The sequence below is a fragment of the Engystomops pustulosus genome, chromosome 4 (assembly GCF_040894005.1).
Source record: "Engystomops pustulosus chromosome 4, aEngPut4.maternal, whole genome shotgun sequence".
Lineage (NCBI taxonomy): Eukaryota > Metazoa > Chordata > Amphibia > Anura > Leptodactylidae > Engystomops > Engystomops pustulosus.
This window is the reverse complement of record NC_092414.1, coordinates 128,795,294-128,812,428: the sequence shown is the minus strand read 5'-3', so window position 1 is coordinate 128,812,428 and position 17,135 is coordinate 128,795,294. Positions and strand designations below refer to the sequence as shown.

General features: G+C 39.6%; 1 protein-coding gene across 8 annotated transcripts in view; it reads right to left on the bottom strand.

Annotated features, from left to right (window-relative positions):
* The window catches only part of SFMBT2 (Scm like with four mbt domains 2), a 148,627-nt gene that overhangs the window by 32,918 nt on the left and 98,574 nt on the right, over positions 1–17,135 (bottom strand). For 7 of the 8 annotated variants that reach the window (XM_072147425.1, XM_072147430.1, XM_072147427.1 and 4 more), the window contains 2 exons: positions 14,921–15,034; positions 5,308–5,350 (listed from right to left, as the gene is read on the bottom strand). In XM_072147425.1, coding sequence (XP_072003526.1) covers positions 5,308–5,350; positions 14,921–15,034 — 157 coding nt within the window. Of the gene's footprint in view, positions 1–5,307; positions 5,351–14,920; positions 15,035–17,135 lie in introns of those variants that run through there. The other variant, XR_011854955.1, reaches the window with a different exon arrangement.

The following is a 17,135-nucleotide window of genomic DNA, read 5'->3' as shown; positions in this document are numbered from 1 at the left end:
GCGATCCGTGTGGGTGCAAGCTTCAGGGAATCTGGCTCAAGAAACCCTTTCGTTCAGGAATCCAACAACAGGGAAGCAGCACTCCAAGTTGAATAGTGATATTTATTTCACCAGTGGACAAGATACTTGTCCACTGGTGAAATAAATACATCTGCACCTTGAAAATCTAAGCACCTTGTTGGCACACAACATCTCATAGCACAGAGGAATCATGAAGAGTCTGCTTTGAAAGTCTCAGCCCACACTGTGGAAACTTAAAATGACCATCACTGAGTTACAGGAGCTAAAAACAGCAATAAAACTGAGTGAAATTGTAAAGTATGGGAGTGAAAAATTATCTAGATTTTTTAAACATCAATAGGAGATTGAAATTTGAGAATTTTTTTCATGGGCAAACCCCTTTAAATAAAAATGACAGATGACCCTGAAGCAAGAATTGTATATTTGGGAAGCTTACAAAGTACATTATATCATGCAAAGACTTCCTTTGAGTACTAATACCGAACAGAATAAAATGGAATAACCATGCCCGTTTTTCAGTGGAAGGTTCAATTAATTTTAATGACAAGATTACTTTTAGCAGACTTGTGACCACATTTACATTTGTATTAGAATATTGGCTTCAAGGTACCAGAAGGGCAGTATCAGGGCTTTACTAATAAAGATGGTTCTCCTGGTTAGTCCAGGTTAAAATATATGTGTATTATCCCAACATGCTCTGTTAAAATTCTAAGCTATCATATCGTGTTAGAACATAAGTGTAATGTTAGAATGTAGCCAAATGGACAGGTGCTTATACTCCATCCATCAAGTAGGCTGTACCTTAGGTCATGCATGGCTCTATACCTGCATAGTACATGTGAACAGAAGTGCCCTCCTTGTCACTTCTTATGCGTCCACCTCTTATCTTTACGGAAAAGTGGTCATTTAACAAGTAAATATACACAAATTAGTGTATTTACACAAGTTTACTTTCAGCAGGAACCGGTTCTCCATAACCATCTACAGCACCAAACCTTAGTATTCTACACAATAACAAGGAAAGTCATGGTATAAAGCCAGAAAGTCCACGAGTCTCTAAGTACTTGTGCCAAGATTCTGCAGATGTATCTTTGTAGTTCTGGGACTATTCTTAAGTACAGTCAATTTTAGAAAGACGCATTGGCATTTAATTACAATGATTACAATCACCATGCCATATAAACTGTGCCGGGCTCATCTAAGTAAAAAACAAAGCAAAGTACCTGTTCTACAAAGCCGCACAGGGACATAACACTAAATTCTCACCGTAATGATACATTTAGTAAACCAGCTTTTATGGCTTGTCTGATACCAACACAATGCCAAGCTGACTAAATAAAAGGCATTATAGCCAAGGAATCATCTCTATGGACCTCAGCCACTTTCAATTCAATGTTTTAGTTTTACAGCATCAATAAAAACAGCATTAAAATCAGCAACACAACACTAATTCCATCCTGAAAAGTTATATTTGCTTTTTAATGTTGCATGTAATGGTCGGAAATCTGTTTTATGGGATTCCTTATGTTAATGTCAAGACTAATGAAAAAGGCACTAGAGATGTAAATGGTAATATGCTATACAATGTCTGTTTTATAAATTGTCATTCCTGGATACTGAAACATTTGTTCAAAGAAGTCACATTTTACTGTATGAGGAGTAACACACATGTTTAGAGAAGTTAATTTTTACTATTGAAAATTTTATTGAGTCTGAAGCCACCTAGAGTGTCTTTAGTGAACATAAAACTAGAACCTGCCATTGCAAAAGCATACAAAATGCTCTATTACTCCATGCTGGTACTCAGTTACCAAAATTACATTTAGAGACAAGGATTTCACTTGCCAGCAATCAGTTGATCATATGGTACCAAAGCTGAATGACTTAAGGTTGAAATAGTTATAGAATGATGATAAATTTGACAGCTCCATGCACAAAATATAAATTAGCAGGGGGCTTTATTACTATGTATTAATACATATCATCAGTATTATAGTCGATGAATTAGTAATCAGGTATCATTCCTGGAATCACCGCAGCATCTAGTGTCCAGAAGTAGGTTCAAGCCATGAACTAGGCATCTTCTTTTGTCTCAGTCTACTGTATAGTGAAGGGCCTGGTAATAGTGCCAAATGGATGATTAATGCATGAGCTGTGTGTTCAAGCCCTGTGGAGTTTGGCTTATGCAGAGGATAGGCCATAAAGACAAATCGGCTCCTGCTTTTGCTTCTGGACCTTTACCCTGACCAGCAAACAGCGCAACCCCAACCAGACTTGGCACAAGCTGTCAGACTGGGTAAGGGGTGGCAAACTCACCATGAAATGTCCCTGCAGACTACAGACCTGCCTAAAGCAGATAAGCTGCAGACTCACTATCAGAAAACTAACTAACAGACCATGAGAGACCCTTCTTGGTGAATAGGAAAAACTTACTTCATCTGGCAGCTACTGAATGGTGGAGCAGACAGGTAGGATGATACAAGAGATATACCAGCATACACACAGGAACACAGAGGGAAAAAACAACAGATACAGACAAACAAGCAGAGCCTGACAGAATTGGATGAAAACCAAGATGGCTCAGAATCAAATAGCTAGAGAGAGGTCGAGTAAACATAGCTGAGGTTGGATACACAGAATAGCAAGGTATCAACATGCAGTAATAGGGAAAATGAACTAGCAAGGTGTAATGGGACTAGGAAGGTATATAAAGGAGTTCCTGGATGCCACCTCCAGCAATTCATCACTGTAGTAACCCTTGCTGGTCAAGGCTGGACTGCAGAGAGCTGGGTGTGGCTCCAAACATAGTAGCCACCTATGCAACAGTTCACACACATAAAGCACAGAAGAATATTAATGGCAACCAAGCTGTACTCTGACAGACTTTGTCACGTATGTTACAGCTCAGTAATTTTGCTCTTGTTTGGTACCTTCCTTCTAATAAACCTGTGACTGCTAAGCCAGGCCACCTGGTCAACACCATCTTATTCAGCTGTCTGCCAGTCATAAATTGAAGAGATGATTGTAAAGTAAACCCCTTGTTCTCTGTAATATTTTTATAAGGAAACTCTTTAGGATGATGAACATGGAGAGTGCATTAATCTCCACATCATGTTATCATTCAATTTAAGGCATTGGGGCAGATTTACTTACCCGGTCCTGTCGCGATCACAGTTCTCTGTGGAGGATTCGGGTCTTCCAGCAATTCACTAAGGTATTGCGCCCGATGTCCACCAGGTGTCGCTGCTGCGCTGAAGTCCGTCAGAGTTCACTGAAGTTCACCGTCCTACCCTGGGTAGGGTGCAGGTAAGCGTGTATCAAGCAACACTTTTTTAAAAAAAAATAAGGCGGTTTTTCCAAATCCGTCGGGTTTTCTTACGGCCACGCCCCCGATTTCCGTTGCGTGCATGCCCGCGCCAATGAGCCACAATCCACGGGCAAATCAGGGAAAATCGGCGCAAAACGGTAATATTTGGGTAAACCGCGATTCGGGCCCTTAGTAAATGACCCCCATTATGTTCTTTGAATCAGTGAACATTGATTTAATCTTCAGTATTTTCCTACCCTGCTTACCATCAGGATTTATACTTCCAAGAAACCAACAAATTCCAGATTAACCATTCTGTAGCTCTGATATTAGATGTAGTCTTTATTCAAATGTCATGTCATGCACTTACACATCTTAGGAATACCTAATAGTGAATTGAATAATACATTCATTGGCCCATTATATTCCATTGCCTTGCGACATTTACATACACCGGATTTTACAAAGTAGTAGATTTTACAATTCACATTAAGTCCTCAGTGTTTGGTGTCGATTTTTACTGTTTCTTTTGCTGCTTCCTCCCAATTGTGTGCACTGGCTCTCTGCCCTCTTCCGCCTACTATATAACTGGTAGTTACAGGCTTCATAAGTATGGTACCTAAAGGACCGCAGGATATCAGTTACCTGCAAGGTGGTCGTCTGTGTTTTACAGTCTGGTCCGACAGTAATCCCATATGCACAGCATCACCATCCCAATAATGTACACTTAAATGGACTTATTAAGTGCATTTTCCAACATACTTATGCATGATTTTGGGTAGGAGGTTCAAAAGTAAACTTCAAGCTTTGTACACACTTTGTTATTGCCACCTGTACTTTTAAATGATTTCTTACTATTTAAAATGAGAGCACCGTGCCTTATGTTGTCCATATTAAAGACTGACTAATTTCTTGATCTGTACACAATTCTAATGTATTCATTTGCACTAAACAGTATTATCTACTACACTATATTATACAGGGAAAATGGGATCCTGATACATACTGCCCCAGAGTATGGCAAAACGACACACTTAAGTTCACCCAAGGAAGGCAAAGGACATGGCTGAGGCTAAGGGAACAAAATTATATTCAATGATATAGCCATCAATGTTATTTTCCTGTTAGAAGGCATTTAAGCCCCTTTTGAAGCTCTCTGCAGTGCCTGCTGTGACCTTAATAGGCCCCTATTGATTCTGCATTTGGGCTTACAGTTTTCTTGATGCTTTCTAGAGCAACACAGGATTCTTCTCATTTTAAAAAAAACCCTTACCAAATAACACAACACAGAAGGGGTCCGTTATCTACCATAACAGCACAAGTATCATCTTTGTCATAGTGACAATGTACCACTAGGACCTCCTGCTTAACATGACTGAGATACCATACACAGAAGGAGAAAGTAATAAATTGAATGATTCAATGGGGCTTATTTACTAAGGGTTGCAAATGGCACTTTCGTCTGGCTTGGATTGTGTCGCAAGTGATCGTTTTTTGGTGCTGTTGCGCTGGCTTCCATGCAACACAAATTGGGGAGCGTGCCATCGGACGATCTGACTGATTCAGACTGAGAGCGGGAATTAACTTTCAAATTATGTTGCAAGACAATGCACTTATATGCACCAGGAAGAAGAAGGTGAACTCCATCGGACCTGAGCGAGGAAGAGACACATGCAGGATATCGGGCACAGTGCATGATCGACAGACAATAGACTTTTGGTGAAGTCCGCGGACCGTGTAAGTAAATGTGCCCAAATGACTCATTCAATGACTACCAGTAGAAAACTTTACAATGCTATATTTTTTAATGAAATCATTTACCATTTTCATTACTTAGGGAAGGTATTGTAGAATAAGTGCATCAATGTGAATGAACAGCGATTTCAGTTACCCAAAGAGTTACTTATATCAATTATCAAACTTCTACTACACTCTGAAGCCTCTTGTGTTATTTGCTCCATAAAAGGAGTCTTACTTACTGTTTTTCTGGTTGAACAACAGCAATCTTTCTTTTCTTTTTCACTAGAAAACAAAATGAAAAGAACATTTTCAAATCCAAGATCCACATAATCCCTCACAATCCTGTCTCAATCTGTTTGGACGCCACATAAAAGTAAAGTAACAGCAATGTTTCTTCTAGTCATTTGTAAAGAACATGTTTTCACACAAATAATAAAAAAACTGCAGTTAGGTAAGATTACAATGCTGGAATTCTTGATTTTACGCTGTCTTGCTTAGTGATGTACTGCAGGTCATAGTTGTCCCACTGGTAGTTTATACGCCTGTGGCAGAACTCCAAGGTTTCTGTCTCTGGCAATATCTCTGTTTTCCAAATGTGATTAACTGCATTGTACATTTTGTCTTCCTTTGACTTGCCCTTTAATCAAGCTGTTCTGACTTCTATTTGTGCATATACATACATATATGTATTACAAAACGGAACCTGAAAATATCCCTATAATGACTTCCAATAAGACACTATTCACATAACAATCGAATCTTTAGAGATTATTTTAGCAAATGGATATTATAAGTGGTATGAAAAAGTGGCTATAGGAGCAACACAAATTCAAATAAATATTTTATTGTGCAAATATAGTCTATGTGTGATATCAGAGAAATCGTATTGACAGGAAGAATACATGAAAATGGATATTTCTGCCAAACAGTGAATGGCAAAATATTTAAAACATAAAAAACAAGGCCAGAATTGTAGCCTTTGTGTTCATCCTCCCAAAGCTTTGTGCATGCCAAATATGGTACCATAAAAATGCAACTGGTCCTGCATAAAACAACCCCTCATACAGTGATGGACACAGAAAAATGTAAAATTTATGAACTTAGCATAACGATGAAAAATTGTAAAAAATAGCATGTTCAAAAAGGTGAAAAATTGGTTTGGAATCAAGGGCATAAATAAAAATGAAGTCAAATTGTTAAAAATATGTGAACATAACTAAAGACACTTCATGAATTATTAGCCTATAGAACCATCACAGCTTGAAAAAAAAGTTCTTGTATATGTATTTTTGGATACCATTGACGATTTTATTATTCTGATGGTTGTTGCACATGCTACACAAATTCTGCTCAACATAGAAATGTGCCCCAATGTATGTGTTCCCTTGCACTCAAATTTTATTAGAGCTTTGTGCTCACTACTGTGGTCACCGTTACATTCTACAGTATCTAATCTCCATTATTTTTTTTCTAAATCAAGATTGTCATGTATCAACTGGGTAGGTGATAAGTTTCTGATTCTGAGGGGTTCAATCAAGCCAATTATACGAATAGGTTTTTTAAAGATACATATTAAAATTTTGTGAGGTGAAGTGGTTTTCAATGGTGATTTTATTCCCCTTATTTGAATAGAACAATTTCTGTGAATGTTTAGTACGGCTACTCCATTCAGTGGGTGGTCATGGGTCTCCTGTTCTCATTATCATTAGGGGTGCCCAGCTATTGGACACATAGGGGCACATTTACTTACCTGGTCCCTGTCATGAGAATGAAGTCCAACGCGATTCACCAAGATCGCGCGCCCGATATCCTGCATGTGTTGCTTCCCCGCTGAGGTCCGCTGGAGTTCATCATCTTCTTCCCAGTGTATGTGACTGTATGTCTTGCGACACAATTTGAATTTTAAAACCCACGCTTAGTCTTAATCAGTTGGGTTGTCAGACGGCCATGCCCCGATTTGTGTCGCATGAAATCCGATTGCGCCAAAATCCGATCGCGGACGTAAAAAAAACCCCTGTAAAATGCGTACATGTGCCCCACAGTCTGTCTAGAACATAGGTGGCTTAGGGAAACTAGGGCATATTTGTTTCTATTGTTTCTCAGGACAATCAATATTTGACCAGAGAAATGATATAGCAAGTACCATCTGTAATCCCTAACATCCATCTTTTCAGCTGAGTTGTTTATATTGTTAAGCCATTTTCTGCATACCAAGTTGTGTAACAGTAGTAGTAGTAGTTCTTACATTATGTAATAGTTATTTTGCTTTTTCTGTAACATTTCGCTGTTTGCTATGTTATCAGCAATTACTACCAATGGTAAATTTGGTATTTGCACATATATTCATACTGAAGAAATTGAGAAATTATATATATATATATATATATATATATATATATATATATAATTTAAATGATCAACAATTATCCTATTTGTGTTGTGTGGAAGTCAGGAATGCATGAGCGCAGGGTTAATCATGCACCTAAACGCACTTCATAGCCGGCGCTTTCTTCTGTTCTCTATGAATCACTGAATGAAGGCGCTGAGTAATGTATCTAATTACATAAGAGCTTCAAGAACTCCTGCCAAAATGACAGCCTCCCAGTTGCTCAGATCATATGGTCTTACCAGGCGGTGTCTGTTTATGGTGAAAATCTGGGTGCATTACTGCCACTTACAGGAATAATTGGAAATGCTTAAATTGGCCAGAGTGTAAGTTATATCTGAGCATGAGATTCTGATTTGAGATCTGGGTGATGCTCCATTTAACTTATGTTTAATGGCTTAGTAATAAAAGCCAGTGAAAAGTTATTTTTGAAATATATGCAATTTGTAAAGCTTTTGCACATTTGCACTGCTTATGTACTGTACTCTAAAGCCTGGGAATCTAACACCAGGATTATCATATATATCAGGGTGTTGAATCCGTTTTCAGTTTCTAGCCTTGTGCAAAACACATTGGCCAAATTGTGGAATGTGGAACTCTTTTCCAGTTCTCACAGAAAATGATTTGTCCCTTTCAGGGGCCAGCAATTAGTTGCAGAGAACATATGCAGAAAGAGGATTTAAAGGGAAGGCCTATGATGAAAGATGAGTGAAACAGGTGTCACAGAAATGACTTCCCAAAGTCCCAAAGATTCTTCGAAATTGTTAGCAATGCAGTAATGATATCTTAATTTAAGAAAAAAACATGGCCAAATATTCTAATTAATGTACAAGCTTGAGAAAAATATTGTCTGCTGACCTATATGTAGAGAATAACAGTGTTTTATATCAGTATAACTACTGCCCATACTCATTAAACGGGTTTGCGCATGGAAGAAAGTTCTCAAATTCCCCTTATTTTGCAATTATACTCAATAATTATGTTTTATAACTCCTGATGGTCAGTGTAAGATTCCAGAATGTGGGTGGGAACTCTCTAAGCAGACACTTCATGATTCCTCTGTGCTATGAGACAATGTGCTTAGATTATCAGGTTACAGGTTTATCTACACTTTCATTTAGCTTCTGAACAGTTTACTAACAAAAAGAGAGTCATTAGAGAGATATTAAACATAACAACACACTGAGCTCTCCTGCCTCATCTAATGAATAAAACACAGTCAGCATTGCTATGTCACCCCCTCCCTCAGACACAGAGGTTGTCTTGTTTGTAGAGCAGCTGCTCCTGTGTCCGCTCCATGTTGCTAGAAGCACGTGCTGATGAACCAGGACGTGCCAGTCTCTGTAGTGCTGTCTGCCTACTATCCCTCCCTTTCTCCTGCAATTCAAGATAAGCTAGAGGGAATTGTCCAACCACAGTCATAAGATTTACGGTTGGACCCAGGGACAGCCAAAATTGTAAACAATCGGAGTGATAGAGACAGGTTGGAATTATCTGTGAAATGCTGTATTTTTGTCAATAACAGTGAAATGCGGCAGCACGGTGGCTTAGTGGTTAGCATTACAGCCTTGCAGCGCTGGGGACCTGGGTTCAAGTCCCAGGGTCAACCTCTGCACTCGACACTCAAAAACATATTGGTGGGTTGATTAGATTGTGAGCCCCATTGGGGACAGGGACTGATTTGGCAAGCTCTGTGCAGCGCTGCTTAATCTGTGTGTGCTATAAAAATAAATAATTATTATTAATTACAGAATATGTTATGTTGTGATTGAGTACAGGCGGTCCCCTACTTAAGAACACTCGACTTACATACGACCCATAGTTACAAACGGACCACTGGATATTGGTAATTTATTGCACTTTAGTCCTAGGCTACAATAAACAGCTATAACAGTTATCAAAGGTGTCTGTAATGAAGCTTTAGTGTTAATCCTGGTTCTTATGACAGCCCAACATTTTTAAAATCCAATTGTCACAGAGACCAAAAAAGTTCTGGCTGGGGTTACAATAATAAGGTATACAGTTCAGACTTAATGCAAATATAGAATACAGCGGCACTCACCGATTCAGTGTGAAGAATTCTTTTTATTGAGGTGCATACAGAAACAGAGGGGGCCAGTTCCAACTTACATACAAATTCAACTTAAGAACAAACCTACAGACCCTATCTTGTATGTAACCCGGGGACTGCCTGTATATGTAAGAAATTTGTCTTCATGGGAATGAATGATTACAATGATTACTACTTTATTAGTGGAGAAATACACAATGTAGCCTGTACACATAATGTAAAAGACACACTTCCTCTATAAGTACTTATTGGGGCAATTTTTTGTCATGTCGTCCGTTTATCCCTCTGTCTTGACAGATTTGAATGTAACAAGTCTTTACTGCTGTATGTAAAGTGCAGAAGATTATATTATACATTTTACTATCCAGAGCTCTTGGAACTATAAAGCATCTTTTTTTATCCTTTGTGTTCAGAGATTATTGATAACTGGACCATTGTACAAAAAATTGAATCAGTGACTTATTGCACGCTGCTCTGCCACATCTTTCAATCATATTGGCCTCTTGAGAACACCAATATCAGTGAAAGAAGGAGGAGAAATTCAGATTATTGTAGCTTCTCTCAAGGTTTTCCTTGAACATGAAGAATTGTGGGAGAGCAGCTTCAATGACAATCTACCCTGTGCACACCTCATTGTTCCTCCTAGAGTCAAAGGAAGTGTTGCTGTAAAATAACGCTGAGCGTGGCATATCCTGGGCTACCCAGCACTGCAGGAGGATGCATTAAGTCACTCAACCTGTCTGCAAAACTTTGTGCTGGGGTGTAGGCCTGGGTGCCCACAGTGATGGCTTTGAGTGCCACATCTGGCAGTTGTGCCACAGGTTCACCACCAGTCTTCTATAGATTTCTAAAGATAAGGGTGTGTATACTACTGCCATCTAATGTCAAAGTTTGCAATTGTTGTATTTAATGTGTTTAAAGGAAATCTACCACTAGCTTGTAGACATATTAAACTACAAATACTAACCTACGCTCCTATTAATGTTGATCCCGGAGGTGCTCTTCTCTAAGCTGACATGCCAGGATCACCTAAAAAAGAGACTTATAATTAGCAGCCCGGAGCCCATGGACGAGATGTCCGATGCTGCGGGCAGCTAATTATGCACACCTCCACACAAACATGGGAGAGGAAGGCGATGTCTCACGAGAGATGTGAATTCAAGCCTGAATTCATTTTCTTAATTGTTTCTACCTATAATGTTGCTTGGAAGAACTGAAAGAAATTAGTTTTGAGCCCTTTTGGTCAATTTAACAGAACATTCTAGAAAGTTCCACAAATTTAATATAAAGAAATTAATACACCTTGTTCTTAAGAAAGGGACTAAAGTGAGGATAAAGAGATGGAGTGTGTTCAGGTGAATTCTCAAGTCAAAGTCTCTGCCAGTCTCTGTATTTCCAAGCAACAGGCTTGGAGGCTGTATGAATTTAGATTTCACCCTATTTGCAGAATACTGATCCAGAGGCTGCTGAGATGTACCTATCCGAACATCATGGGGGATCTAAACTCTCTTCGTAACAAGATTGTTCCTTAAGATGTGCCTCCAATGTGTGGAAATCAAACGCTAAGCTTCAATAAATGTGAGTTCCTAGTTGTAGAAGTTAAAGAGGACCTGTCATCACAAATAAGTGAGCTCTCACAAAATAAGAGATTGGATCAACAGACCTGTGCTCCAGCGGTTGGGGATATTCTTAATGGGTCTATGGTCCGCCACTCCCCCGGCTTCCAGTTCTCGCGCTTGCTCACTGTATTCTGGCGATAATGGCATGCAGTGCACAAATGCTCTAGGCCTGCCACTGAAGCCGGTAGCATCACCGGCATGTATTGTGCATGTATACTTAGTGGAATCAGAGTCAGCAACGAAGACAGGCGCCTTGTTACACTGCTGAGCCACGATTGATTTTCCACCAATAAAGTACCTACTTTCTGCCACTAATTGGGCACCAATGAAGTACATTATACTTGTACATAAATAAATAAATGCATAAATTACCCATATGACACAGTGTATATACTTGTAGTATATATACATTGTAGTATAGTGTGTATACATAAAAATACACTATAGTATACGTCGCTGCAGTTTGCTACGGCTAACGGGGGAGCAGTACCGGGTCTCCAGGAGACAACCAGAGACCCTAGGCAGAAGGGATATGTGGCTCATTACCACTTCTCCCTTCTCAACTTCTCACAGCGTTGCCACAAGCTCTATAGACCCGGCGGTAACGGAACTGCCGGGTCTAAAGGCATTAACCAGAGCTACTGGGTCCAATTAGACCCAGTCCAGCTCTAATCAGCATCCCCAGTCACAAGTGGTAGTTTTCCTCTGTAACTGGGGCTCTTATAGATGCCTCGTACGACACTAGCCGGGTCCCACAAGAAAACATTGCAAATGCGTTTTTTCACCAAATGCGGTTTTTCATTCCAAATGCAGTGAAAATGGTGAAAAAACGCATTTGCAATTTTTTTTCCCGCTTCCCAGTACACGGCATGGAATATTAAATACTGTCACTATGAAGTGCAATTTGTTATGTAAAAAAAAATGTCACAGAGCACTTTATGTGGAAAAATAAAAAAGTTATATTTTGTAATTTTTGAAGGTGGTGACTGAAAAATGGAAGTGAAAAAACTAAAAAGGGCCAGGTCGTTAAGGGTTAAAAAAGGGAAAATGTCCCCCAGGGGTCCCTCATGAGGGACATATAAAGTAAAAAAAACACACACACACAAAATATTAATAAATATTCATAAAAATACAGTGACATTTCCCCATTTAATAAAGAAAAAATTTGCTGCTACACTACAAAAAGCATCGCCATAATTCCCCAAACTTCTGCTAATATCAATACTATTGAATGTGCCTTCTAATTTTCTTGCCATTGTTCATAGTTGATAATACAGACCCTACTTCCTTACAGACACATTGTAGTGTTATGAGTGTTACACCCTGAGTGTAGTCCCTAGTTACATAAAGTGTCTCTGGCAACCATTATGCCTCTGTGGACACATTTCTAAAGCATTGTGTATCCCAAGAATGTAAAAGAATTCTAATATTCACAATATGAAAACATCCTGACAATATGAGTATATTTAGCAAACTAATGCATTATTATTATTTTTATGTTTATTATAGATTGTAAAATGTGTAGTCAGGGCTACAAACATAATTTATCCTGTAAGCAGTACGTCTGTCTGTCTTGTATTTGTTGCAACATGTAATTCTAGCATTAAAGGGGTTGTCCAACTGCTGGCACTGAATAAATAATGCTATAATACACTAATAATATTAAGGGAGTTTCCATTTTTTTTTATAGACGGAGATCTCATTTTACTATTTTCATGTGGTTGTTGTAAGAGGTAAACTTCAGAAGAAATGAGGTCGGCACTCTCAGAGGATCGTGCACCTGGAGTTTTGAGCAGGTTCGTTTGGTGTGTATTCACACACAACAGCGACTTTGTTGTAAGAGGTAAACTTCATTCTACAATGTCTGTGTTGTGGTAAGATCAGTAGATACAGTTTATCATGGAGGAAACATAGCTTCAGTGATAAACCCACCACTGCCCCCAGGCTTCCAGTAACAATGCTCTGCACTGATGAGGGGAAACAGTGCTTTTTATAGATTTCCATTAATAATAATAATAGTAATAATAATCTTTATTTATATAGCGCCATCAAATTCCATAGCGCTTTACAAATCATTAATTTCCATAGTATTATTATCAGAATAACCACCCCGGCTATATTCCACAGAACAGCACACACTATCTGCCCTGTAAGCAGCAGATGCCCGGTGCTACCCCAGAGATTTTCTGCAGTGTGACTGTGTGACTTTAATGCCATTAATCGTCAACACCTCTGTGCTGAGGACGGAACTCATCCGTGAAACTGCTATTAAGAACTATGGAAAATTGATTTGTGATGTATTCATCATGAAACATCAGACATTTTCACAAGTCAAATTGAGATTTTCAGTAACTCCATGTATGTGTTTCACATTTGTCTGCCAACATATTCTATTGTCTGATGAGTCCGGTAATACAGAGCTACAAATCACTCCAGAATATTTTATATAGTACCAAACTATTGAATATATGACATACCAGTCTGGATTTTTATGAGCTCAGCAGGATACATTAAAAGCACGCTTATATTAGGATTTAAAGGGAGCCTGTCATCAGAATGGTGGCCTAATAAACCACTACCTGTATGTTGTCAAGCAGCTGAGTAGCTTCTAGTTGTGTTTCTTTCATGGCCTGGAAAATCCAGAAAATCAACTTTGAAGTTTATGTTAATTTGTTTTGTGAAGTCAAGGAAGCAGAGATTTTAATGTCAAGCTCTACCTGCCTCAGAATGCCCCCTTCACGGTAAATTATGGTCTTGCGTCACCATTGACAAAATTTCCTGAAGTCCAGCAAATTATGTCAATCACATAGGAGGAGGTGTTCATAGGTGGGAAGAGCTTGACTTCAGTGTTAAACCGCCTCCCTTACTTTATACAACCAATTTACATCTCACTTCAAAGTTGATTTTCTGCTTGAACATTATACTGGTAATAGTTTATTATGCCAATTTCCGATGACGGGTTTGCTTTAAAGCCACTTTTTTTCAGGATGTTCCAATCCAGCACAAAGATTTTAAAAAGTCCCTAAAGTGAATTCAGAGGTAGTAATAGGTCCCCATTCAGACTTTAAACTCCATCAGACCTATTCTCGCAAATTTTGGGACTTTTTCATTTTTCATATTTGTGTTGGATTTGAACAAAGGAGTGGCCTTAAAACGTAACCATCATATTCCTGTGTGTTTAAACAGCTTTGAGGATTAACTCAATTTGCCATAGCAACATAGAGGTAACATTGTAACTAAGGTGCACTTTGCAGCCTGTTTCTTCACAAACTAAGGAGAATTTCTTAATGACGTATAGTAGAAAAATATCAAAAACCATCTGAAATAATGGTTACTCTTTAAAACCTGATGTTGAGCTATGATCAAATACCGTATTTTCCGAACTATAAGGCGCACCGGATTATAAGGCGTACCATCATTAAATGCCTGCTAAAATGTCTAGGTTTATACATAAGGCGCACCTGAATTATAAGGCGCACCAGATTATAAGTATAAATGACCAGCAGGTGGCAGACCTGTGCACAGGTCGAGCCAGCTGTTGTCTGTAAGAACGGTTCATATATAAGGCGCACTGGACTATAAGGCGCACCTGAGATTTTTTGTGTGCCTTATAGTCCGAAAAACAGTACTTGCTATTTTTTCTTATAATAAAGTGGACTTTTGGATTGGTCCAGGACTGTGTAGCTCTATCTTAGAGGTAGTAGATAGGAGCGGACATACATATATTATTTTATACAAGCTTATGTAGTTAGTATACATGATTTACATGTACTTACCTACTGCTCTCTGTGGTGTGCTAAGTGGATACGAGTTTGCTTCACACCAACCAACAGGAAAAATATTCATGGACTCCACATCAACAATATACTCTGGAATTGGATTCAAAAGACCTGAAATGTTTGAAAAGATGAGTAACTATCCCATTGCATAGCTATAGACTACATATTATAACATCTATTGGACCCTTGGTCAAAGGTTGTTGTTGGAGAAATAAAGGTTATCAATAACGTTTCTTGTCTCATACTTTTATTCCCTCCTTCTCTCCTAAGATTACATGCACAGTATGTTCTGCAAAGCAAAGTTTATAGGCAAATTAGACCAAATTATAATTCATAAGCAAAACTGCAAGAAACCACAAGCTAAATTTATCAGGCACCAATGCAAAGCTCTAGTACCGTATATACTCGAGTATAAGCCGACCCGAATATAAGCCGAGACCCCTAATTTTACCACCAAAAACTGGGAAAACCTATTGACTCGAGTATAAGCCGAGGGTGTAGTATACAGCCAGCCCCAAGTGGTATACAGCCTGCCCCCTTAATGTATACAGCCTGCCCCCTCATGTATACAGCCTGCCAGCCTGCCCCCTCATGTATACAGCCTGCCAGCCTGCCCCCTCATGTATACAGCCTGCCCCCTCATGTATACAGCCTGCCCCCTCATGTATACAGCCTGCCAGCCTGCCCCCTCATGTATACAGCCTGCCCCCTCATGTATACAGCCTGCCAGCCTGCCCCCTCATGTATACAGCCTGCCAGCCTGCCCCCTCATGTATACAGCCTGCCAGCCTGCCCCCTCATGTATACAGCCTGCCCCCTCATGTATACAGCCTGCCCCCTCATGTATACAGCCTGCCAGCCTGCCCCCTCATGTATACAGCCTGCCCCTCACATATACAGCCAGCCTGCCCCCATGTATGTTGGGCACATTTAAAAAAATAAACTTAATTCTCACCTTCCGGCGATACTCACCCCCGATCCTCTGCGGTGGCTCTCGATCCCCGGCAGCGTCTTCTGTCTTCTCTTGCTGGCGGAGGAGCGTCCATGCGATCTCCCCGGCGGCGCTCACTATGATGCAGCGGTGTCGCCGCTGATTACGTCACACCGCTGCATCATAGTAAGCGCCGGCAGGGAGATCGCATGGACGCGACTCTGCCAGCAAAAGAAGAAAGAAGACATCCGCAGCCGGGGATCGAAAGCCACCAACGAGGATCGGAAGCCGGCGCCGTGGATCGGGGGTGAGTATCGCCGTAAGGTGAGAACTAAGTTTATTTATTTAATGTGCTGAACTTCGGGAGCCGCCGCCGGGTATCGGGAGCCGCCGCCGGTGGATCCGGGCACCGGAGGGTGAGTATTAAAATTTTTTTTTTTAATTGACTCGTGTATAAGCCGAAGTGAGGTTTTTCAGCACATTTTTTGTGCTGAAAAACTCGGCTTATACACGAGTATATACGGTAGCTTTCACACACAGTTTACAGGTGTTTCTTATGTTAATGTTATCCTTCCAATTTTACAACATTACAGAAACTGCTTCATTCATGGATGTCATCTGACAGGTGCATACACATGCTCCATACATGTAATTACATGGTGGGAATACTGTGCAGTGTCTTATCAGAATGGATAGATTAGGTCATGAAATAAAATTTCTCCCTTAACCCAACGTACTTCCTGCCACATATTAATGTAAACTACAACCAGTCATAGCCTAACCTGTTTATGAAGAATGGGAAATAACTGTATGACATATACAGTTCTTTGCTTTTCAGATACTGTATAGATTTCAATGCTATTCATGTACTTTTACAAGTAAATAAAAGAAGAGGTGGGGGCTAAATCCACGGCCCATCATTGTTGTTATGTGTGGATCACAAAACTCACTGGCAAATATGCCACATGACAGCTCCTTTTCCATTTATACTGTAATGTAGGCTGAGTCCAGCACTCATATCTATAGCGAGAGAGAACAGAAGGAATAGCTCCCAGCCAAACAGCTATCTAAGCTGGCCGCCTAATATTCTGCCTATGTATTGAGAGCGATCTGCTTGATGCCATTTACTCTCGCTTAGGTTCGGTATTTGGATGCATAATTAGGTATTAAGCAAAGCAAGCTTAAGCATTGTAGGATGGGGACTGTGAATAAAAGTTCTAATTAATTTAAAATTAAAAATATCTATTTAAATGTTATATATTTAGCACCCTCTAATCCACA